Raw genomic sequence first — 25,704 nt, 5'->3', positions numbered from 1 at the left:
AAAGGCATCAAAATTGGCAAAGATGAAGTCAAGCTTTCGCTTTTTGCAGATGACATGATATTATACATGGAAAATCCGATAGACTCCACCAAAAGTCTGCTAGAACTGATTCATGAATTCAGCAAAGTTGCAGGATACAAAATCAATGTACAGAAATCAGTTGCATTCTTATACACTAACAATGAAGCAACAGAAAGACAAATAAAGAAACTGATCCCATTCACAACTGCACCAAGAAGCATAAAATACCTAGGAATAAATCTAACCAAAGATGTAAAAGATCTGTATGCTGAAAACTATAGAAAGCTTATGAAGGTAATTGAAGAAGATATAAAGAAATGGAAAGACATTCCCTGCTCATGGATTGGAAGAATAAATATTGTCAAAATGTCAATACTACCCAAAGCTATCTACACATTCAATGCAATCCCAATCAAAATTGCACCAGCATTCTTCTCGAAACTAGAACAAGCAATTCTAAAATTCATATGAAACCACAAAAGGCCCCGAATAGCCAAAGTAATTTTGAAGAAGAAGACCAAAGCAGGAGGCATCACAATCCCAGACTTTAGCCTCTACTACAAAGCTGTAATCCTCAAGACAGCATGGTATTGGCACAAAAACAGACACATAGACCAATGGAATAGAATAGAAACCCCAGAACTAGACCCACAAACGTATGGCCAACTCATCTTTGACAAAGCAGGAAAGAACATCCAATGGAAAAAAGACAGTCTCTTTAACAAATGGTGCTGGGAGAACTGGACAGCAACATGCAGAAGGTTGAAACTAGACCACTTTCTCACACCATTCACAAAAATAAACTCAAAATGGATAAAGGACCTGAATGTAAGACAGGAAACCATCAAAACCCTAGAGGAGAAAGCAGGAAAAGACCTCTCTGACCTCAGCCGTAGCAATCTCTTACTCGACACATCCCCAAAGGCAAGGGAATTAAAAGCAAAAATGAATTACTGGGACCTTATGAAGATAAAATGCTTCTGCACAGCAAAGGAAACAACCAACAAAACTAAAAGGCAACCAACGGAATGGGAAAAGATATTTGCAAATGACATATCGGACAAAGGGCTAGTATCCAAAATCTATAAAGAGCTCACAAAACTCCACACCCGAAAAACAAATAACCCAGTGAAGAAATGGGCAGAAAACATGAATAGACACTTCTCTAAAGAAGACATCCAGATGGCCAACAGGCACATGAAAAGATGTTCAACGTCGCTCCTCATCAGGGAAATACAAATCAAAACCACACTCAGATATCACCTCACGCCAGTCAGAGTGGCCAAAATGAACAAATCAGGAGACTATAGATGCTGGAGAGGATGTGGAGAAACGGGAACCCTCTTGCACTGTTGGTGGGAATGCAAATTGGTGCAGCCACTCTGGAAAACAGTGTGGAGGTTCCTCAAAAAATTAAAAATAGACCTACCCTATGACCCAGCAATAGCACTGCTAGGAATTTACCTACTCCTAAGGGATACAGGAGTACTGATGCATAGGGGCACTTGTACCCCAATGTTTATAGCGGCACTCTCAACAATAGCCAAATTATGGAAAGAGCCTAAATGTCCATCAACTGATGAATGGATAAAGAAATTGTGGTTTACATACATAATGGAGTACTACATGGCAATGAGAAAGAACGAAATATGGCCCTTTGTAGCAACATGGATGGAACTGGAGAGTGTGATGCTAAGTGAAATAAGCCATACAGAGAAAGACAGATACCATATGTTTTCACTCTTATGTGGATCCTGAGAAACTTAACAGAAACCCATGGGGGAGGGGAAGGAAAAAAAAAAAAAAAGAGGTTAGAGTGGGAGAGAGCCAAAGCATAAGAGACTCTTAAAAACTGAGAACAAACTGAGGGTTGATGGGGGGTGGGAGGGAGGGGAGGGTGGGTGATGGGTATTGAGGAGGGCACCTTTTGGGATAAGCACTGGGTGTTGTATGGAAACAAATTTGACAATAAATTTCATATATTGAAAAAAAAAATTTTTTTTAATTAAAAAAAAAAATGAAATCTTGTAATTTGTACTTCTAACCAAAATGTAGTAGTAGGAACATGGTCTTCTCCTGCCTCACCTGAAACAAATTTTAAAAAAGGATAAAATATATTAACCAATGGTTTTTAGACATAGAACATAAGGCAGCTCAAGACAACCCCTGAAAGAAGAGAAAAGAGTAAATGTGAGGCTTACAAACAGCCTTGCTTATAGACTGGAGGAGTTTCTGGGCTGCAGTGCAGTGAGAGGGAGCCCTGGTGGAACTCAGAAATGTCCACCGCGAATTGGATAAGTGTAGCTGAGTCTAGGTGGGTCAAGGCAGCTGGTGTCAAAAGGCTAAAGAGTACCAGACAGAAGAGAGCTGCAACGAAAATGAGTTCTAAAGACCCAAACAAGGTGTCTCTGGAAGCTTCAGCTAAGCACTGATCAACATATGCATGGAGCAAAGTACCAGAGGCTAGAAAAAGAGTGGTAACAACCTCCAGGGCTCACACAGGGCTGTTCCCACAAGTCAGAGTATTAAAATATAATTCACAAGGCATTGTACAGTATACTCAGAAGAGTACAGTTGGGAAAAATTAGACCTAGACTAAAGGCTACTGGCTTTCTGTGTAAAACACCTTAAAATTAAAAGACAAAAAAAAGGAAGTATCAAAGAGCCCAAACAGCTTCTAAGTACATTCTGTCATCAAGAAAGCGCAAGAATATTAGCAAAAATACAAATATACAGCACCAAAAAGGTAAAATTTCCAAGGGCTGGCATCCAAACAAAAACTACCAGGCAACAGGGCACCTGGGTAGCTCAGTCAGTTGAATGTCCAACTTCAGATCAGGTCATGATCTCGCGGTTCACGAATTCAAGCCCCTCATCAGGCCCTCTGCTGTCAGAGTGAAACCTGCTTCGGATCTCTGTCCACCTCTCTCTGCCCCTCCCCCACTTGTGCTCTCTCAAAATTAGATAAAACACTAAAAAAAAAAACACACAGAGGAAAGAAAAAAATTTAAAACATCAGTAAGCTGTGGGACAACTTCAAGTGATCTACTATACGTATAATAGGAGTCGCCAAAGTAAAACAGGGAGAGAACATTTAAAGAAGTGATGGATAAAATTTCCCAAATTTGATAAAATCTCTAAACACAAATTCAAGGGGCTCAATAAATTTCAAACACATGAGTCATGAAGAAAATTATACCAAGACACAGCATAATCAAAATCTGTAAAACCGGTGATAAAAAAAAAAAAATTTAATACTGGGGCACCTGGGTGGCTCAGTCAGTTAAGCATCCAACTCTTGATGGCTGACAGCATTGAGCCTGCTTGGGATTTTCTCTCTCCCTCTCTTGCTGCCCTCCCCAGCAACCTCTCTCCCTCTCTCTCTCTCTCTCTCTCAAAATAAACATTAAAAAAAAAAAAAAAACTTAATACTAACCAGAAAGAAAAAGTTATGTTATGTAAAGAGGATTATGTAAAGGCCCCCCCACAAGGGGGTGAATGGCTCAGTTGGTTAAAAGCATCTGACTCTTGATTTTGGTGCAAGTCCTGATCTCACAGTCCATGGGTTCAAGCCCTGCATTGGGCTCTGTGCTGACAGTGTGGAGCCTGCTTGGGATTCTCTCTCTCCCTCCTCTCTGCCCTTCTGCTACTTGCACATGCACTCTCTCTCTCTCAAAATAAATAAATAAACTTAAAACAAAATGGCAGGTTTTTTTTTGTCAGAAATTATCTAAGCCAGAAGACATTAGAGCAAAATCTTTAAAATACTAAAAACAAAACAAAAAACCTGTCAATCTTTAATTCCATACCCAGCAAAAAATCCTTCAAAAATGAAGATCAAATAAAGACTATTACAGACTTAAAAAATGTGAAAGAATCCATCACTATCAGAAAGGCATCACAAATGTGTTTAAAAAAAAATTTTTTTTTAACGTTTATTTATTTTTGAGGCAGAGAGAGACAGAGCATGAACGGGGGAGAGTGAGAGAGAGAGAGAGGGAGACACAGAATCTGAAACAGGCTCCAGGCTCTGAGCGGTCAGCACAGAGCCCAGCGGGAGGCTCGAACTCACAGACCATGAGATCATGACCCGAGCCGAAGTCGGACGCTTAACCGACTGAGCCACCCTGGCGCCCCACAAAAATGTTTTTTAGTTAAGGTCTTTTCTGATAGCTCTTTATCCTGTAGACTCACATTGTCAGAAACAATTCAAAGAGTAAAAATGTGGTTTGCTATAAGCACAGAACTAACTACTTGTTAGATATGTAGGAAAGAGGTACTTGACAGAGATACTATAAAAGACCTAACAGTCAATTTTAAAAAAGTGTTTTCTTTAATGTTTATTCATTTTTGAGAGACAGAGACAAAACATGAGAGGGAAAGGGGCAGAGAGAGAGAGAGAGAGAGAGACAGACAGACAGACAGACAGACACAGAATCCGAAGGAGGCTCCAGGCTCTGAGCTGTAAGCACAGACCCCGATGCAGGGCTTGAACCCACAAACTGTGAAATCAGGACCTAAGCCAAAGTCGTGCGCTTAACCGACTTAGCCACCCAGGTCCCCCAATTTTTTTTTTAATCTTAGTAATTGGTATATCTAGAAAGATGTAAGATCTTTGTATCTGTATCTAGAAAGATATAAAGATCTGTACTATTCTAGGGTGTGATAGTTTAGGAGTAAATACAATTTGAACTTATGCATGTGTACAGGATGTCTGAAATTGAGGACCAGAAATATCCATTTACTCTGACTCTAAATGTGGCCCTAAAATAAACTGCTTGATGAAATTGGGTCCCAAAGATTATAGGTTGGAAGTTTTTGTAGTATGTCATGAGGATATTCATATTCAAGTAGCGATCAAAGAAGCCCAACTAAAAGAACTGTGGGCTAACGGACATGACAATTGTGGGTTAAGCAAAAGTTCTTTTTAAAAGGGCTATCTTGAAGATTATAAACTTTGGAAGAATCAAGATGATAGGCTGTGGAAGGAACCACAACATGTGTCATTCCTTAAATAAAAATTTAATTACTTTAAATAATTTTGCCTAGGTTACACATAATAAAAAAAAAATTTTAAAAGTTCTCCAAGTAAAAGGAAAATGACAATATAAAGAAAGGTAAGGAGGGAAAAGGAAAGGGAACTGAAGGAGGCAGACAAGAAAGGGAAGAAAAAAAAGTTGTAAGAAGAGAAAAAAGGGGAAAGATAGGATGGAAAGAGAAAAGAAAGAATGGGAAGGGATGTTTTCAATTATGGATGATGATAAGAAGCAGAAATAATAAGCCCCCTCAAATTACAATGAACAATGAGAATATAGAATAGAAGCAAGAAATGCTTCCCGTAAGAAGTGAAATTTCACTTGAGATCTAGAAAATGATTAAGATCATGTTTCTGGTACTAGGATATACTATACACAAAAACCAAAATGCTCCACTCAAAACCAACTTAAAAATGTTCCATGAAGTATTGGTTCAGCCAATCAACAAATATTCACTAAGCATATGCCAGACCTTATTCACAAATGCAGATACAGTGTGAACAAAATATCAGTGAAAACTAACACAGAGATTACATCTTTATTTTTAAATGAATTGTTAAGGGAGAAAGGGAAATTCAGCACCTCAAAACAAAGTAAAAGCTAGAGTTCAGAGAAGACACAAGTTTATATCCCCAAAGGAGAATTTGCCCAAGGTAGAAAAGCTGTTAAAAGACCTTCTCAAAAAGCAAGTACCTTAAACGGGTATACCATAATTGTAATAACCTCTTAGTGAAGAAAGCACTTGAATATCATGATTTTGATGCTAGGCAGAAAGAGGTAAAGGAAAGCTCTTCTGAGAATCAACAGCCATAAACCAGCCTGAATTCACACTACCTATATGGACTGCAACCTAAGGTAACATTTTATTTTTAACTGGTCCTGGACTGGTAGACTCTTAGGCACTGGCAAAAGCAAATGCAAATCAAATCCCCTTGGGGGATGTCCTTCCACCTAGTCCTCAACAAATTCCCACAGCTAAGAAACATGAAATGGTGACAACACACACACAAGGAAACAAGGTACCACAAGTGAAAACCAGCAGAAACAAAAGACATTAAGAATGATCTGCCAGATGGGCGCCTGGGTGGTTCAATTGGTTGGGCGACCGACTTCAGCTCAGGTCATGACCTCACAAGTTCATGAGTTCATGAGTTCAGGCCCCACATCAGGCTCTGTGTTGACAATTCAGAGCCTAGAGCCTGGAGCCTGCTTCAGATTCTGTGTCTCCTGCTTGCTCTCTGCCCCTCCCCCACTCATGCGCGCACACTCTTTTTCTCTCAGAAATAAACATTAAAAATAAATTTAAAAAAAAAAAAGAATGATCTGTAGCAATTTCCAATTGCTGGACTTATCACACATTAAACACAAGAATGTATATAATAATTAAAGAAAAAATATGATAGAATCCAGATCTAACAAAGGAATGAATAATGATAATATGTGAATAATAATGGGCAAATATGTGGGTAAAGAAGACACAGACACCAAGATTAACAGATATGATCTAATGGGAAAAACAGCAATACACCCACCAATCGATCAATACACATTTTGTTCCAAGTTCATAAACAGGTAAGTGGTATCATACTAACTACACTCTCTAGCTACAGTGAAACTGCGTGAGAAATCAGCAACAACTAGAAAACTAGAAAAATCTCATAGATTTGAAAAATTTTAAATGACAAATCTGTAGCAAGGCTGACAAAGAGAAAAGGGATATAGTCAACAATCTTAAATATGAAAAAGGCGCTACAGAAAAAAATCTCTTTATCCTGATAGAGTATATCCACGCACAAAAAAATACTGCAGCAAATATCATACTGGTGACAACTTAAAGCTTTTAAGACAAGAAATAAGACAAAAGATTTCTATTAACACTTCAACAATGTATCAGAAATATTATAGAGTTCAGAAATCAAGTTATAAATAATAAAAGTATCAAAACTGCAATTTCCAGATGATATGCTTATCTACATGAAAACTCCTTAGGAACCTGCAGATAAATTATAAGAATAAAAAGTTTAGCAACATTAATGGATACAATAATCAATCTAAAAAAAATTGAGTGTAGGGGCACCAGGGTCGCTCAGCCCGTCTGGTGAGTGTCAATTTCGGCTCAGGTTATGATCTCACCATTAGTGAGTTCGGGCCCCGCTGACAGTTCAGAGCCTAGAGTCTGGAGCCTGCTTCAGATTATGTGTCTCCCTCTCTCTCTGTCCCTCCCCTGCTCAGGGTCTCTCGGTCTCTCTCTCTCTCTCAAAAATTAAAAAAGAAACATTAAAAATTTTTTTAAAGATATGGGAAAATATCTTCACTTACTTGATTTCAATATGGAAATGTCTTACACAGCCTCCATAAATTCTTTAAAAAAACTTTGACGTCAAATGTCGTATCAGTATGAACACTGTCGAGGTACTCAAAATTATTAAAAACACTCCTAAAAATATTCTTGAAAGGGCTTTTGTGAATTTAAGTTTCCTGAATTTTGAGAACATGGCTTGGTTCAAAATACTCTTCTAACTTCATCAAGCTCCCTCTTCGGTTGTTTTCATGTAACGTTTAAAAATACTGGGTTGAGCATCAGACTCCTGATTTTGACTCAGGTCATGATCTCAGGGTCATGGGATGGAGCCCCACGCTGGGGTCCATGCTCAGCGTGGAGCCTGCTTAGGATATTCATTCATTCATTCTCTCTCTCTCTCTCTCTCTCTCTCTCTCTCTCTCTCTCTCCCTTCCCCCACTGCCCCTCTCCCCTGTTCAAGCTCTCTTATATACATATATATACACACGTATATACATATAATATACATATATATATATACATATACACACACACACGTGTGTGTGTGTGTGTGTGTGTGTGTGTGTGTGTGTGTGTGTATCTGGCTGTTTTCTGAGATTTTCTGGCTCTGTCCTCCTCTCTCATTTTTATCTAGAGGTTCTCTTTACTCTGTCTCTGCTGTCTCTATCCTGCTCAATCATGATTCTATTCCCAGAAACTTCTCAGCAGAATCCTGGAAGGGAGCACTGGTAGGCCAATCTTGAGAGATGACAGAGCAAGGCTGCTCACATTAGGCCTCACTACAGGTCCTTTACACAGATCCAATATACAGGTGGGCAACATCTCTCCCAGTTTCAAACTGGATAATCACTTTCAAATTGGTTGTTCACCACTCGGAGGTGCTTCTATTCTCAGTCAAGATACCCCAGTGCTTTTCTCTACCTTCTTATGTACTGAAACAGATACACGTAGGTTTTTTGGTTATTTCTCATCTGCTTACATTTGGGAGGGTTCATGGGGATACCACATCACCAAGTTTTGTTATAAATGTTTTCATGGTTTGGGTTTTGCTACCCAGTTGATCTACTTTTATGTGGGAATTCAGAAAGATTTTAAAAACTAACCTGCCCTCATCCCAGAATCTAAGCAAGGCCTTAGAGTATATTTTGAAAATTAATTTTGCTTACTTCTGTATTTTTTCTGATTCACAGAATTATCTGCACTCATGTTTTAATTTTCCTAATGATGAATGACTTAATGATGAACACATACTAATATTTATGAATGAAGCAAATTACTTAAATGAAGATTTTTTTTTTTCCGAAAGAGAATGTATTTCCCAACAGGAGCACTACAGTGAATACAGACAGATACTGCCAGATATTTTAAATGTTGGGGAAACACAGCAGTTATCTGTCAAGATACTATGCTAACTACTGTTAAGTGGCTTAGACCTAATTACTCAACAGAGCTGTTCAGTTACTTCTTTTGGCCTAGGGGCACTGTGAAAACATTATTAAGACACTAAGGGTACCATATACCATGTATCTCGATGAAACTTGCTTTCTGGAAAAAATCACCTCATTTGATGATTTCAGAAGATGGAAAAGAAGTATCAGAAGATATAATGCAATGAAAGTAGGCTAACATTGTTAGCATCCTGTAATTATGAGCCAACGATGAGTGCCTTGGGAATTCATTTAACTTTATGTTCTTGGCCAGGGGAAGAAAAATAAGGAGGAAACAAAAATAAAAAATAAATGTCAAAATTTATTAAAAAAATATTCAAGTCATGGAGTCAACAGGATTTCTGTTGTTGATAATGTGATCATGACATAAGCAGAAGCATCACATTCAAAAGTGTAATTATAGGCACTAACCTCATTGTGTAACTGCAAGTGAATTTAATAGGTCATCCATTTTGAATGTCTTCTATACCCTTGCTTCATCTCTGGCCACAAACAATAGGGTACAGCCATTTGTTTACAAGAGTTTCAAAAGAAAGGAAGAATAAACTGTGAACCAGCTCATTGGTTTCAGACATCGATTTCTGAACCAATTCCTTCCTCAGCTAACTCCTGTTTACCTTAATGCAGTGCCAAACAGCAACAATGATGAAAGCCTCCATCTTTCTGCTCTAGGTATCAGATCTACTCTGACGACTCTTGAATTGCTACGTACCCATTTGAAAGAAAATTCTTGTTCACTTTATTAGGTGTTCTTTATATTCATTATGCATTTTTAACACACTTTAACATATTACAGATTCTAAGATGCTTTGATGTTGGTGCTGTTTTCAATCATACTAGAAGGTATCAATGAATGGTTACAAGCTACTATGTTACAACTATGACTCTAAGATACCATGTTGTAAGATGTATCCTGACAGCAGAAAAATATAAATTTTCAATAAAATGTAACTCAGAATAAAAGAAACAGGGTACATCATTCCTTATTTACATTACATTTTTATTGCAGTATAAAAAAATAAAAATGTAATTTGTATATCGTGCTGTATAACTGTCTTGCACACCAAAAGGAAACATATCTACTGATGTATTTGTGTTAAAATAATTAAGCAACTTGTATTTTAAATGCTTTCTATTATGCAGAAATACTTGAGTGAATACTTGAGAGATAAGTATTTAGTGTTTTGGCCATATCTGGGAAATTGTTCTGGGTGGGCTAGAAATACGTTCTTTTTTCCTATTTGAAGTAATGAAATATATGGGCAAAGTCACCTCACAATACATAAAGATGCACCTGTATACACTGAAACACACATGTTACAAAACTGTAAAAATAAAAAGAATGAAACAGAAAATTCAAACTAGTGATTACTTCTGAGAAGGAGGCAAGGGAAGGGTGGCACATGGAAACTTCTCCATTAAGTGTAATAATGCAAGCTGCAGAAAAATGCTAATTTGTTAGAAACAAAGACAACAAATAACATTTGCACTTACATCGTTATTTGAAAAGATCTGAAAAGATATACACTAAACAGTTAAGGTAAACTTTCAGCCTATTTTATATTTCCATTATTCTTCAAAGTTTTGGCAACGCATACCTGTAACTTCTGTGATTTAAAATATAAAAAGGAAATAAAATATTTAATGATGGGGGAGGGAGAAGGAAATGACAATACAATCACTGCCATAATTCTGTGGCATGTTATATCCCACAAAGTTAATGCAGCAGTTTCAACTGTGAAGTATTCTTCAGGAACATACGGATTAGGATGCATTAGATTCAGTTTATAGGTAACAATGAACTAACCAACATGACATTATCAATGACCTCATATTATAAAAAGTTCCATTCAGAGTAACATCTAAAAATCTTGGAAATATCAGTAGTTATGTTACCCAGCACACTCTACAATTTCTTTCTTTCACTTAATTCGTTTTATTTAACGTTACTGAAACATTCATTAAACAACTATTATTTACCCAAAACCATGGTAGGTACTGGCAGTTCCACGATGAACAAATACAGCTCTAGCTCATACAGTAGTACCGTCCAAGACAATATTCTGAAATGACCTAAAATTTCTACATCTGCACCGTCTGATATGGTAGCCATTAAAGGAAAGTAGCTGTTAGGCATTTGAAATGTGGCTAATACAACTGGAAAACTAAAATTTTTCAATTTTAATTCAAATACATTTAAATCTAAATAGCCACTTGTGGTTAGTGCCTACAGTATTAGCACAGGTCTACAGGAAGACAAGGACAAATAGATAGCTTACAATGTATTAGGTCAACACTAAACTATAAGTATCTACAAAGGTTATGAGAGCAAAGAAAAGGAACACTGAGCTCATATAAGTGTACTTCTGGAAGTACTAATAATACCTAATTCTTGAACCGTGTGAAACAAAGGTGAGGCATTACATGAAGAGGAACTAAAACAAGTAAAGGCTTAAGTGTAAAAGCGTATGGTAGGGAGATTAAAATCAGTTTTGTATTCCTAACTGAAAAAAATTCATACTAGGAAGTCAGAGGAGAGACATTGGAAGGGTAAATAAATGCAGATTGGGGTCAGAATATGGAAATACTGTATAAAGTTTAAGAGTTTGGTTTTATTACATATGAGATGGAAAGCCAGTGATGAGTTAAATTAGTAATTAGCATGGTTGGATTTGTACATACTTATCATTGAAATAAATTAGTAGAAATTAAAGGAAGATAAGTAAATACTGGCAAAACTGGGGGATTATATTTTCCTGAAAAAAGCTTGGCAATCCTTTCAAAACTGAATGAACTATGAACCATTGAAATAATTAAATTCTCACATGAACTAATAATATAGCAGTCTAAGCAAATAAAATTCAACTACTTGATTCAAACTCCAAAAACTTAACTGGGTTTAAATTTATAGAAAGAAATGAAACAAAGTAAATACCAGTATAAAAATCAGTACTTCAACCAACACCCATTTGAAAGTCATTAGTTTTTAGCACAAAGGTGAAGGAATACATTTTCTTAAGCTAAATTCCTAAGGCTTTTTATCAGGTCTACAAGGAAATGAGAATTAGAGATCTTTCTTATTAAACTCTGGAATATTAGCCTACTATTATCAGGATACCTAAATATCACTATAAATCATCAAGTGCCCTTCAAAAACAAAACCCCACGAAAGATGAACTGAGTGCAAACACTGGTACAAAGAAATCCTATTTTATCCATGAAAAAAACAAAATTCCTCAAAATGGAATTTTTAAAAAAATCCAAATCATTTCGTGTCAGCATATATGAACTTTTAGTGCTACCCATACAAATACAAGTGATTTATTTGATATTATTTTGAATTTCCCATGTGCTTTTAATATACTCATCATCACATCAGAAAGGGAAATTATATTTCTATATATGTCCTTTCCAAGAGTCTTCAAAAATAAAATAATTATGCAATGGAGATTTAAACAATTGTTTCCAACAATATTTCAACATGTATTAAGTGTTACTAAGTAACAATAAAAAAGGAGAAATATTTTCAGACAGAAAAACTCTAACCAAGAATTTTTTCAAAGAAGCTAAAGAACCTGGATTATTGGTAAATAATGTAACTGGAACAATATAGTATTTTTAGAGTAGAGTGAGCAGGAATTAGAAAATCTCTTCATGTGTAAAATACAATGTCATTTTGTTCCTTTCTTAATGAAAATTTTGGAATTCTATATTAAAATGATTCCATGAAGTAAATTACCATACTGTATAACCATACAAAAGTTCTATACTTACACTTTACCAACCTGATTATGAGCACCAAAAAGCCACATAGCCTAGAATCACAATACTCTTAAAATAATTTAGCAGAACCTATCAAAAGATGCAACAGCCCAAGCAGTGTGACCACTTAAACTCTTATGAGTCAAGGTACTTGGAAGTGGTTGTGAGGCCGGAGGAGCTAGAGCAAGTAGGAAAATGAGCAAAGGCCATGTTGGTCAAGTCTGTAAGAACCCTGAATAGATAGAAAAGGTTACAGGGAGAACTGTGTCTGCAGAGCCACAACTACGGCTTATTAAAATCATAAAGATCTGGCAAGAAACTTCAGACAGCAAGTGACAGGAAGAACAACTGGACACTATTTTTATTAGGCACAGTGCCCAAATGAGAACCTAAAACAAGTAAATCTAAATCTTGTAATCAAAGGATCTTTGCTATAAACACCACGAAGACCCATTCACAATTTTTTCCACTATTTACCTTTCCACTTTGAGGGAAGAAAAGATTAACTGAGCTAAAATAAATGATTAGCAGAGAAATGGTTAGAATCAAAGCTGCTGCTATAACACTGAGTTGCCTTCAACAGCCTAGAGGGAACAAAACTGGTAGGTGGCAGGGTGTGAGGGAAGCTGAACATGTATGTACCCATGCAGAAAGCCTACAGCTTATCCTTACCTGAGCTTTGAACTATTCTGTACTCTGAATTACTGCATAATTTGGTAATGTTATTATTAAAAAAGGAGAGTTTCTTTGAAAAATGAAATTCAAAAAAAATTTTTTAATCACTATTTCATACCACTATCTTTAAAATTCACCTTCCTTTAAAACCTCAGAAAAAGGAATATTACACTTCAACCACCTTTTAGCATCTTTACATGCTACATGTAGGGAATGGATACTATTAACCAGCTTATTAATAAATGACAAAACAAGGGGCGCCTGAGTGGCTCAGTTGGTTATGCGACCGACTTCGGCTCAGATCATGATCTCGCGGTTTGTGAGTTCGTGCCCCGCATCAGGCTCTGTGCTGACAGCTCAGAGCCTGGAGCCTGCTTCGGATTCTATGTCTCCCCACACCCTCTCCTGCTCCCTCAAGCTTCAGATTCTATGTCTCCCTCCCCTGCTCACGCTCTGTGTCTCTCTGTATCTCAATAATAAATAAACGTTAAAAAAAAATTAAAAAAAATAAATGACAAAACAAGAATCTAACATTATAAGGATAGCAAGCTAATGAGAAATTCAATAGAATTTGGGTCTCTGAGCACCCTGGGATGTTGCATTTCTATTTCTTTTATATTCTAACCAATTTTGTCTACACATCTGTGATGCTCTATTAACCCTGAATATAGCCTAAGAATTCAGGTTTATTCCTCCAGGAATAATAATATGTACCTATGTGTACATATATATATGTACACACACACACACACACACACACACACACACACACACTCAGCACTTTGTTTTACAGAATACTAGCTCTGAACCCAGCCATGGAGTCATAAATTGTGTACCAGATAATCTAAGTTTTGACATATACATAAAGAATTACGTTGACACTAACAAAATATACATTTACCATAAGCATGATTTAAATGTTCCCAACTATTTCAGCTGTCAAAGCCAACACATGCATTTTAAATTATAAGCCAAAGTTTTCATATTGGAGTATATCGAATTTGCTGGTTTCAATTAAATATAACATATTAAACAGTTCAATGTAGCAATATGATACAAAGACAAAAAGGGGGAAAAAAAAACTGATCTTACCTGGTAGTTTCTTTTCTCAGATAATGTATGTCCATCAGTCCTCACCATAGAGTCGTGTCCTTTCCTCACAGTACTGGAGGCAATCAAATAGAACTGTCACTCAAGGGTCGTGTCACAGGAAGGACCGCCCACCAGTTCTCCCTCTAGAGTGGAATTATCCAAAAGCCGTCAAAATTACTAACATGTAAACATATGAACAGCAGCAAAAATATCCAATATGATACACATAAAACAGAAACAAAAAGTACTATTTTAATATCATAATGCATCTTTCTCTTAACCATCTAGGGAGGGCTAGACTGGTAGATACTTTAAAAAATTATTAAATATAAAAAACTCTTATACTCTCTCCAATTAAAACTGTACACCAGACCTCACACACAAAGAGGACACTTATGGTCAATAAAACAGTGGACAAAAAAATTTCAGCCTTCAACTGATATATTTTTTCTTTTAAATACTCTATTAGTCTCAGAAATACCCAATTAATTCAGATTCAGTTGTGTAATTTCAAATCATTCTCCTCCTAAGGTTTGTTTATCAGAACTGTTATTCATTCAGTTTATGAGGTTTATTTCTATGCCGTAAGACTGGAATATATCATATATTCTCAGGATGATTAATAGATGCAAACTTAACTCAATATTCTATTTAAAATTTACCCCAAGGAAGAGTAGCAACATATGCCAACTTTCTGGATGCCTTTGTCCTTCAATACTCTAATTTCATAATGCTCTATTTATTTATTTTTTTACATTAAAGCAGAGAAATAATAGAGCTTATTTCTTAACTTGGACAGAGATAAATAAATCCAAAATGATGAGGCACTAAGCACCTCAGGTACCAAAAAAAAAAAAAAAAAAAAGTCATTGAAGCAGAGGTGAGAGTCCCTAGAGATGTAAACTCAAAAATGTAAACTGTAAACTGAAAATTAAAAGATCAAAAACTCAAAAGTGGTATCTACAAAGAAGCTGTAAACATTATCTTTTCGAGACAAATGTCTCTCACCTGTTTCAGTAAAATGTTTACCCTAGGGAAATGGTACATATCCTACTGAATTAATATATAATAGTTGCTAACCACTAAAAGTTCAAATTTAGAACAATTATTTAACATCACACGAAATTTGCTTTGGGAGAGGATAATAAAAACCTTTAATTTAAATTCATAGTAAGCATGAATCAATTTTATTAAAACCAATCAACACACACAAACACACCCCTATGGATTACCTCCAAAAAGCAATCTAATAAGGACAGAAAACATTTTCAAGGAAAATAAATCACTAAAAATTAGTATTATTACATAAAAGAATTCACATAATGAAAACCTACATTCCATCTTTGGTTTTATGTCTAATCACAAATACAAAGCTAGTGGGTGCTATACTTTTACTTAATGTGGACCACCTTACACTGTATGTTTGGCTGAAATACTTTAAGATGCCTGACTCTAGGCCAAAAATGTTAATTGCCATTACCAATTTATATGTACCAGTGATATTAAGTATGTCTCTCAAACATAACAAATGAGAAAGATTTTTTAAACTGTAGGTATATTTACTGCCATAAATGTAATCTTTATCATCTAGCAAGGAATTAGGTTAATCATAAAATAAAATTATCAAGTGAACTGATGTTCAAGAATAGTTAAGTGACACACATTCAGCTCCAATTTAAATGTTCATGATTGTTACAAAATGGGAGCAAAACTATTTATTATGTATTTTTACCCCCCACCAAAAAAAACCTAATCCTGTTTTAATGTGTTCTTTAATATTTATTTATTTTTGACAGAGGGAGAGCAGGCATGAGTGAGGGAGGGGCAGAGAGAGGGGGAGACAGAGGATCTGAAGCCGGCTCTGTGCTGACAGCAGAGAGCCAGCTGCAGGGCTCAAACCCACTAACTGTGAGATCATGACCTGAGACGAAGCTGAATGCTCAACCAACTGAGCCACCCAGGAGCACCTAATGTTAGTGTTTTATAAAAATAATAATTTAAAACAACACTTGCCAAAACTATTAATCTACTCATGGCAACTCTGAATTCAATGGATAATAATGTAAAATTTCAGTTTTTTCTTACAGGGCAAATTTTATTTTTCCTTATTAAATTAGCTATGTTTACATTAAAGCCCATACATTACCATCACATTATACTAGTTTCATCAAAAGATGTTAGCAATCTAAAATCAGGCAAGGCAATTTTCAAAGTAATGTAATGTACGTTAACATAACCTAACTATGTAAAAAAACTATGATGAGAACTTTATATGCTAAATAAACCTTAATTAAAGATAAAAGTTATTTAATCTGTAAACTTACCAGTTAAAAGACAAATATTAACTTTGGAATACTATGGATTTTAGCACAAAGGGAAAACTTGTTTCTGTTCATTTCTTTTGTTTCTCCCTCTTGGGATAACTTCAAATATTTCATGTCTTAGGGTTTCAGTCAACAGCCACTATTTGCTCTAAGCAATGTATGAATCAATATTCTATATTGATCAATAACTAAGAATCATCATCTCCTTTTGACAAACAAAGGGAAAAAGGAAGGAAGGCACTCTATTTTCTTCTGGGTAACCATGAAAAAGCAAACATTTGTCACCATTATCTTATATTAAGCAAAAATGTTCACTAATAGATTGTGTCGATACTCACTGGGAATGAAAAGTGCATAATAGATGAAAAAGGATGTAAGTATATATGTAAGACAGAGTATGTGAAAAGGAGAAAGTATGAGAAAACATGCATTCTAGCTGCCTATATATATAAAAAGTTTATACACTGGTTTTCCTACAAAGTCCTAAACATTCAAAAAGTCAGAAAAGACAAATATTTATAAAACTACCATGAAATTTTCTACAAGGCAGAATGCCTTCCAAGATGGGAACACAGAGACTATACTTACTCTCCTACCTTAAATAACTAGAAAGTTAGATAAAATATATAAAACAATGATTTTCATCTCAGGACAGAGATCATCAAGAAAAAAGAACAAATGAAGTAAAGCCCTACTGCAGCCTGTAGAGGTATGAGGCTAAAACATGGGAGGGGGAGGCGGAACCCAATCAAAACCTAACGGTCTCAGTGAGCTAAGGGAAACGAAAAGAATCCAAAGTTAGGGGAGACACCAAGCCAGCTACAATTTGTAGGGCAAATGAAAAGAAGGAAGCTGCAGAGAAAAAGAGCTTCAAAGATCTGAAGACAGATCACCCTCAGGGTTTAGCTGAGTAATTATCTGTGCACACATGTAAAAAACTACTTATTCTAGAGAAAAAGCCTCTGAAAAGTAATCAAACCAATCCCCAGAACTTATGTTCCCATCAACTACAGTAGGATGGCTTTAACACAGCGCGGTATTGAATAGAGTTCAGAAGGTAATGAATGCCTAAACAATGAAACCAAAGAAGCCTTAGACTAAGGATGTTATGGACCAGCACTAACAAAGTTAAAACCAAGCCTCAAAAGGATGAAGCTATTTCTGCCATAACTGAAACCCAAAACAAAACCCAACAATATTTAAAATAATACAACACACTCCAGTATTAAATAATATAAAATTAAATATCTGGCATCTAATTGAAAATTACCAGTCATGCAAAGATGCAGGAAATACACCCCAAACAAAGTAAAATAGAACATAGAAGGATCCAGCAATGATCCAGGTGATACAATCATTAGATAAGGAGGTTAAGTTGGCAACACAGAGGAATTTATGGTGACAGAAAAGTTCTGTATCTTGCTTGTGGTGGTGGTTATATGATTCTACATGTTTGATAAAACATCACAGAATGATAAACACATACCAAAAAAAAGTGAGAGCTTGTGCCAATTTCTGGTTTCGATAATGTGCTGTAGTTATGTTAAGATGACGTCATTGGAGGAAGATAGGTGATGTGTATATGGGACTTCTCTGTACTACTTTTGCATCTTCTTACAAGTTTATAATTAGTTGAAAGTTAAAAAGCTTTTTTAAAAGGCTCAAACTGGGGGCACCTGGGTGGCTCAGTCCGTTAAGCACATATGGGATCCAGCCACTCACTGGGCTCCATGCTGGGCATGCAGCATACCTGAGATTCATTCATTTCCTTCCTTCCTTCCTTCCTTCCTTCCTTCCTTCCTCCCTCCCTCCCTCCTTTCTTTCTTTCTTTCTTTCTTTCTTTCTTTCTTTCTTTCTTTCTTTCTTTCTTCCCCCTTCCCTTCCCTTTCTCTCCCTCCACCCACCCCCCCGCCCAGGCTCATGCACACATGCACTCTCTCAAAATAAAATAAAAGACTCAAACTGATCTTCCAGAACTAAAAATTCAACATCTGTAATTAAACATGCATTGGATAAGATTAACAGCAGTCTTTTCTAAACTTCAAAGAAAAGTTTAGTGAATTGAAGACACAGCTGGCAATTAAAAAAATAAAAAATTAAACAGTGAGAAAACAGACGAGAAAAAAAAGAACTGTGAGACCGTACCAAGTGAGACAGCGAACTACTGGGCAATATCAAACAGCTAATTTTAATGTAGTTAGTGTCCCAGAAAGAGTGAAAGAGCGAGAAGGAAAGAAAATGGTCAAATTTTTCCTAAATTTTATGAAAACTATACTCACAGAGTCAATAACTCAACCACCAAAGATAACAACAACAAAAACCTCATGATGATTTTAAAATCAAGTTGATGAAAAACAGCAAAACAGAATCTTAAAGGAGATGGAAGAGGGAAAGTATATATAAATTGAAACAGAGGGGGAAAAAAACCAGGAATGACAGTCGACTTCTCATTAAGAAACAGTGCAAAGCAGGTTCAACATTTTTAAACTACAGAAGGAAAAAAACTCAATTGAGAGTTCCAAATCCAGCAAAAATACCTTTCAAAAATGAAGATAAATACAGCCACTTTGGAAGAGTTCAGTTTCTCATAAAGTTAAACATACACTTAACCATACAACCCAGCAACTGTGCCCCTGGGTATTTACCAAAGCAAACTAAAAACATGTTCATTTGAAAACCTGTTCACGAATGTTTATACCAATGAAGACGTCCTTTCAAACAGATGAAGGGATGAACAAAATGGTACATCTATATAGGATTCCACTCAACAATAAAAAAAGATCAAGCTATTATTCCATGCAACACAAAGAAAAGAATATAGATCAAAAAGGCTATATATTACATGTTTCTAGTCATATGACATTCTAGAAAGACAAAACTACAGGGAAAGAAAATAAATGAGTGCTTTCCAGGGGCCTGGAAAGGGGTGGAATAAGTGACTGACTACAAAGGGGGACACATGGAAACTTTTAGAGAGATGGAACTATTCCATATAGCACTGGAGTGGTGGATACATGATGCTATTATGCATGTGTTAAAATCCACAGAACTTCACAACATAGAGAGTGAACAGTAATGTATGCAAATTTTAAAAATCAACCAAGCGGTTAGAAATACAGACCTGGAAAAAGACTAATAGTATTTTAAATGTATGATCCAGCCACGCTGAAAGGAGTATGGGAAATGTGCTGACCTAAGTAACTTTGGAAAATGATGTTTTAACTGCTAACTGTAAGAAGGGAGAAAAACTCTACATAAATAATGTATTCTAGTTGGCAAAATGATTCATCACAGAGCTACGGGTTAATAATTCTGAAACTGCTATGTATGTATAGTGGAGATAAACAATAAGTAAAATAGATGATGGTTGGCAAGAGCCAGGTTTCTCCCTATGAGAAACTATGTAGTACTGGATTAGAGTCAGAGCCATCTTCTATTGATATCAATTTGTTCTTTATTATAAAACACTTTAAATATTAATCATTCAGATTTTTACAGAACAGATCATTTCACTGGTATATGTCAATTGAAAATAAATTAAAAGTTGATAAAATGTCAAGTGATTAACAGGTATGTCAAAATTATACTTTGAAAGATAAGCTCGATATAAGAATATTTAAAAGATTTTTTCAACAAGGTAAACAAAGCTAATTTCTAAAAGGCTCAAAATTTTATTTAATATTTATAATTAAGTTAAATAAGTTTATCTCTAATATCTCTTAATTTGCAATTAAGCTAAATAAGTTTATCTCTTTTTAACAGACTGGTAACACTCAAATGTCAGGAATCTAGAGAAAAATCTCTAGAAAATACTTTATTGGAGAGTGAAAATAGTTATTAGCTTTATTCTGAGTGCTATTAAATTTTGGATGTGACATCATCATATAAAAATATATATCCTGAATGGACCAAGAACCAGAAAATCTGAATTCTAGTACTAGCTTAATCAATTTCTCTCTGGCTTCAGCTTCCTAAGGAGTTTGGGAATTGTATCTAAAACATCTGTAATTTGGCAGTCATTACCAACTCAACTTCTAAGCTACAATGTGAATTTAGCCAAGTTAAGACAGTTGAACCAGTTGGATAAGCTTTACTCTTTTTTTTTTTTTTTTTTAAAGACGACATTACAAGGAGGGCACCTGTTGGGAGGAGCACTGGGTGTTGTATGGAAACCAATTTGATAATAAATAAATAAAATAAATAGAAAGAAAGAAAGAAAGAAAGAAAGAAAGAAAGAAAGAAAGAAAAAGAAAGAAAGAAAGAAAAGGAAGGAAAGAGAAAGAAAGAAAGAAAGAAAGAAAGAAAGAAAGAAAGAAAGAAAAAGAGAAAGAAAAAAGGAGGACGTTACATTCCAGGTTGAGTATTAGAACAGACTACCAGATAGGACCAATTTCACTGGAGCTTAATAAAAGCTGAAGTAAGTGCACTTAGCCATTATCTTTAAAATCTCAAGGTTACTTAAATTCCAGAACTATGTCAAGCAACTTCTTGTAAATAGGTAGATTGTAGTTACAAAACGTTATGAACTTATTTTCTTTATTTTTATTTATTTATTTATTTATTTTTATTATTATTTTTTTTTTTTGAGAGAGAGAGAAAAAGAGAGAGACAGAGCATGAGAGGGGAAGGGGAAGAGAGAGGAAGACAGACTCTGAAGCAGACTCCAGGCTCTGAGCTGTCAGCACAGAGCCCAATGCAGGGCTCAAACCCACAAACTGTGAGATCGTGACCTGAACCAAAGTCAGATGCTTAGCCAACTGAGTCACCCAGGCGCCCCAGAACCTATTTGCTGAACAATTTTTGGTTCAATTACATGGATAAATGTTTCAAAATGTCTGAGTTGATGACTTGTACATACAAGAAACGTGAGCAGATGAAACAGATGTAAGTAAAACTCAAGAGGAGTTTCAGTTTCATAACAAATGGAATGTGGGAAAATTGCCACATTAATTAAAATAGTGTTTCTGAATGTTTTAATATTCCATGCTTCATGGGTCTAGAATTACCATGTAAAGTGAAAAGCTGCCCATATTTACAAAGGAACACAAATAAAAATAAATTGACATATTCTCTTTAAATCAATATATTCTATGGTTGTCATCATTTCATATTTTGTAACTTAATTTGGTGTATCTTCTATTTTCTGTAGTGGTAGCCTTCCTGATGCACTACTTCTAATATACCTGTGTAGTTCTCTCACATATATGCCAAAGAGGATTCCGGGGACCACATACATAGAACTTACTAAGAGTAGAAAACCAGTACAACTGTCTAAAACATCCAGCATCTCAACACAGAAATATCCTACTACCAAGTCTTAAAAGTCCCAAATAAAATGAAATACAATAAAGACAGCCCCAATGAATTTATTAAATGACAGAAGTTCAATAATTTCTGAACCACAGGCTTGGGAATTAAAATCTGTTATTTTAGGCTTAAATGAAATTAAAATCCCAACTCAGGACAATCAAGGGCGTTCTAAGCTTCCTGCTACCTGAAAACTTACATATGTTTATACAAGTTGTTAGCCTCCACGTGATTCAATTTCTTCATACAAGATCAATGCAATCTAGCTCATGACTAGGATCAAGTAAATTTATAAACCAGATTTATGATACATAAACTTCATTTAAGTAACTGTGTTGTTTGAATTAATTGATCAACAAAATGTGTCAAAGGCCAAATTTTTAGTACTTACTAATTTTATGTTAATTAAGAGCTAAAGAAAGTATTAAAATTAATAAATGTTTTAGAACCTTTAGCTAAAAATCCACAAAGGCTTCCAAGGACTGAAGTAGCTATTGCCAAAGTAGTCCCTCTAAAACAAGACCAAATCAGGGCGCCTCGATGGCTCAGTCAGTTAAGCGCCCAACTCCGGTTAGGTCAAGATCTTGGATTCACAAGTTCAAGCCCTGTGTCAGGCTCTGTGCTGACAGCTCATTTGGATTCTGTGTCTTCCTCCTCTCTGCCCCTCCTCAGCTCACTTGCTCTCTCTCGAAAATAAACAAACATTTTAAAAGAATGTTTTTTAAATTTTTTTTTTTTCAACGTTTTTTATTTATTTTTGGGACAGAGAGAGACAGAGCATGAACGGGGGAGGGGCAGAGAGAGAGGGAGACACAGAATCGGAAACAGGCTCCAGGCTCCGAGCCATCAGCCCAGAGCCCGACTCGGGGCTCGAACTCACGGACCGCGAGATCGCGACCTGGCTGAAGTCGGACGCTTAACCGACTGCGCCACCCAGGCACCCCAAAGAATGTTTTTTAAATAAGACCAAGTCATATTAGCCTCATAATCTACTGTGGAATGGACAGTTCTATTAATTTAACAAAAGAACTTGCTAAAATTATAATCTCTAATTAAAACTCCTTAAAATATGTAACAACTCCCTTGTTACTCTCCTTGCAGAATGGCTGTAAGGTCATTAAATATTGTTATTTCATATCAGCAATTAAAAAATACCACACGTGAACCAGAAATCTGAAAAAATATAAAAATTTTTATAGGCAATGTTTTTTTCTCATAATAATTTATACAAGCTGTTGATACTAGTGATAAGGTGATAACAAAAACTGACTAGTCCATACCCACTGTCATAACTGATTAGGCTTACCAAAATTATCTCTGAAAAAATGATAATCAAGTGATAAAGGGAAATTATGTGGCTTCTTACAAAAAGTAATTAAAAAGTTGCTTCTGACATAAATCTAACAAGTCAATTATATATATATTTTTAACTCTCAAAATTAATTATTTTTCCAATTTTCATAACAGTATTAAATACAGCTTAAGTTAAAAAAAAAAAAAGGCAGAAAATAATTACAGCTGCCCTTTAAAGAAGATAACATAAAAGTGGGTTATCGTGGGTGAACACTAACTAAATGAACATTTTCCAAACCCCTCAAAGTTTTGTCTTCATATGAAAGAGTTAAATGTTACACTATTTTTTGTATGATGGACAAGGGAATGGCCAGAGGTACTAGGCAGAGCCCTGGTACAAGACTGTCTAGGACACCATCAGAAAAAGAAGCGGGCATATTTAGAGAGGACAGAGATAGGCTAAAGGATTTATAGTTTTTTATCACAGGATGCAAACAGAATCATCTAGGGATTTTTTAAAAAACACTGATGTCCCCTCCCTTGCCCCTACTTTCATTAACTGGGCAGGCATGGAACCCCCTCATTAGGTGCTTTTTAAAGTGCTCCAGATGATTCTAATGTGCAGCCAAGGTTAATAAGACTTTTGGGGCTAAGACTGTACAGGAAAGTGAAAATCAAAAGTTTTCATTTCAGCCTAAGTACTGAGTAAAAACAAACACTATAAACTGAAGGTAATGTAAGAGCATTATTCGTTTCTTTTGTATGCCCACGTGCCCTTTCCTTGCCAGGTCTTATTCCTACCTCTGAAAACTAATGTTAGGTCTTAAACATTACTTCTTAAAATGTTTTACAAGCACAAGATTTCTTTGGTTGAAATACATGGATTATTAAGTTCAGAAGTGGGTAATACAAAAAAGTAGATGCAAACATTACAATAAACCTTGTTAGAAGAAATTTTTAATAAAGTTCCTCTTATACAGTCAGTACAGGCTTCCCCGATATCTCAAAGTTTGCATTACACCACTTCACTTTTACAAAACACCTACATTAGTATCTGTTTTCCTAACTGAAAGAAATCCAAAGAGGATTTTTATTTTTAGGAAAAGGTAATTGTTTCTTCACTTTGTGTCATTGTGGCTTAGGTAAGGTTCCATAGGAATGCTCTGCTTCAGACAGCAGGGAAAACCTGCGCTTTTGTTGTCTCTTTTGTTTTGTTTTGGGGAAAGTGTAAGCAGGGGAGGGGCAAAGAGGGACAAAGGATCTGAAAGTGGGCTCTGCCCTAACAGCAAGCCCTATGTGGGGCTTGAATCACACAGGTACCTCTGTACTTAGGTTTTAAAAATATGTCCACAATCTTAACATTCCTTCCTAGAAATGTAATATTATCTATAATTTGCCAAGTATTAGGTACTGTGCACTAAATACCTTACTTGTGCAATTTCCTTCAATCCCACAAATAATTCAATAAGGTAAATATTACTATCGCTTTCGTCCAGATGAGAAAACAACTGAGAATAAGGAAATTACACAAGGTCAAGAGCTAGGAGTAAGTTAGCTTGAAGTAGCAAGGCCAAAATTTGAGCTCATGTCCACTTGACTTGAATCCAAGTCTTAGCCACTATGCTTTACTACTTCTCATGTATATTTTCGTGAAAAATTATTTTTTTCCATGAAACCATTCCAAGAAATTCTAGCTGTTAAATAATACTTCCATTCAAAAGTCTCAGTCTTCTGCTACAATAAAGAAATTAGCAATGGGCGGGGGGGCGCGGAAGTAACAGACATTACTCAACTGGAGATTCAAAGTTCAGGAAGACTCTGATCAGGAAGTACCCGCAATACCATTTCAGATACAACTTCAGAACCTAAGCAGAGAAAAAACAGGCCCTGAACCAAAAGACAAACAGCTAAATTGTTTTAAGACTGGCAGATTATTTTTGTCAACTAAGGTCTTTGTGTCTGTCTCAGTCATAGAAATGAATACATCCAATGTAGCTTACCTTTACACAATTCTTTATGAAGGGGACTTCAAAATTCCTCCAGAAATCCTTTTTTTTTTTTTTTAATTTTTAAAAATGTTTATTTATTTTTGAGAGAGAGAGAGAGAGAGAGAGAGAGAGAAGAGAAAAGGGGGGAGGGGCAGAGAGCGGGAGACACAGAATCCGAAGCAGGCTCCAGGCTCTGAGCTGTCAGCACAGAGCCTGCCATGAGGCTAGAACTCACAAACCAGGAGATCATGACCTGAGCAGAAGTCAGACGCTTAATCAACTGAGCTACCCAAGCGCCCTCAGAAATCCACTTTCTACATCTCTATTACCACCACTATAGTTCAAGCCACAATTGTATCTTGCCTAATTGGTCTCCCTCGATTATTTCCTCTAAGAACCATCTAACAGCCAATTTGGTCTAGGTATCACTGCATTTTGACATCCAGCAGTCAGATG

The 25,704-nt window shown here is 35.8% G+C and overlaps 1 protein-coding gene across 3 annotated transcripts in view; it reads right to left on the bottom strand.

Moving 5' to 3' along the window:
* Nucleotides 1–25,704, bottom strand: part of CNOT2 (CCR4-NOT transcription complex subunit 2) — a 130,453-nt gene that overhangs the window by 64,376 nt on the left and 40,373 nt on the right. For 2 of the 3 annotated variants that reach the window (XM_060656984.3, XM_078449675.2), the window contains exon 2: nt 14,337–14,409. In XM_060656984.3, the coding sequence (XP_060512967.1) occupies nt 14,337–14,409 (73 nt within the window). Of the gene's footprint in view, nt 1–14,336; nt 14,480–25,704 lie in introns of all 3 variants that reach the window. The other variant, XM_060656985.3, reaches the window with a different exon arrangement.

The sequence above is a fragment of the Panthera onca genome, chromosome B4 (genome assembly GCF_046562875.1).
Source record: "Panthera onca isolate mPanOnc1 chromosome B4, mPanOnc1 haplotype 2, whole genome shotgun sequence".
NCBI classification, from domain to species: domain Eukaryota; kingdom Metazoa; phylum Chordata; class Mammalia; order Carnivora; family Felidae; genus Panthera; species Panthera onca.
This window is presented reverse-complemented; position numbering and strand designations above follow the sequence as displayed.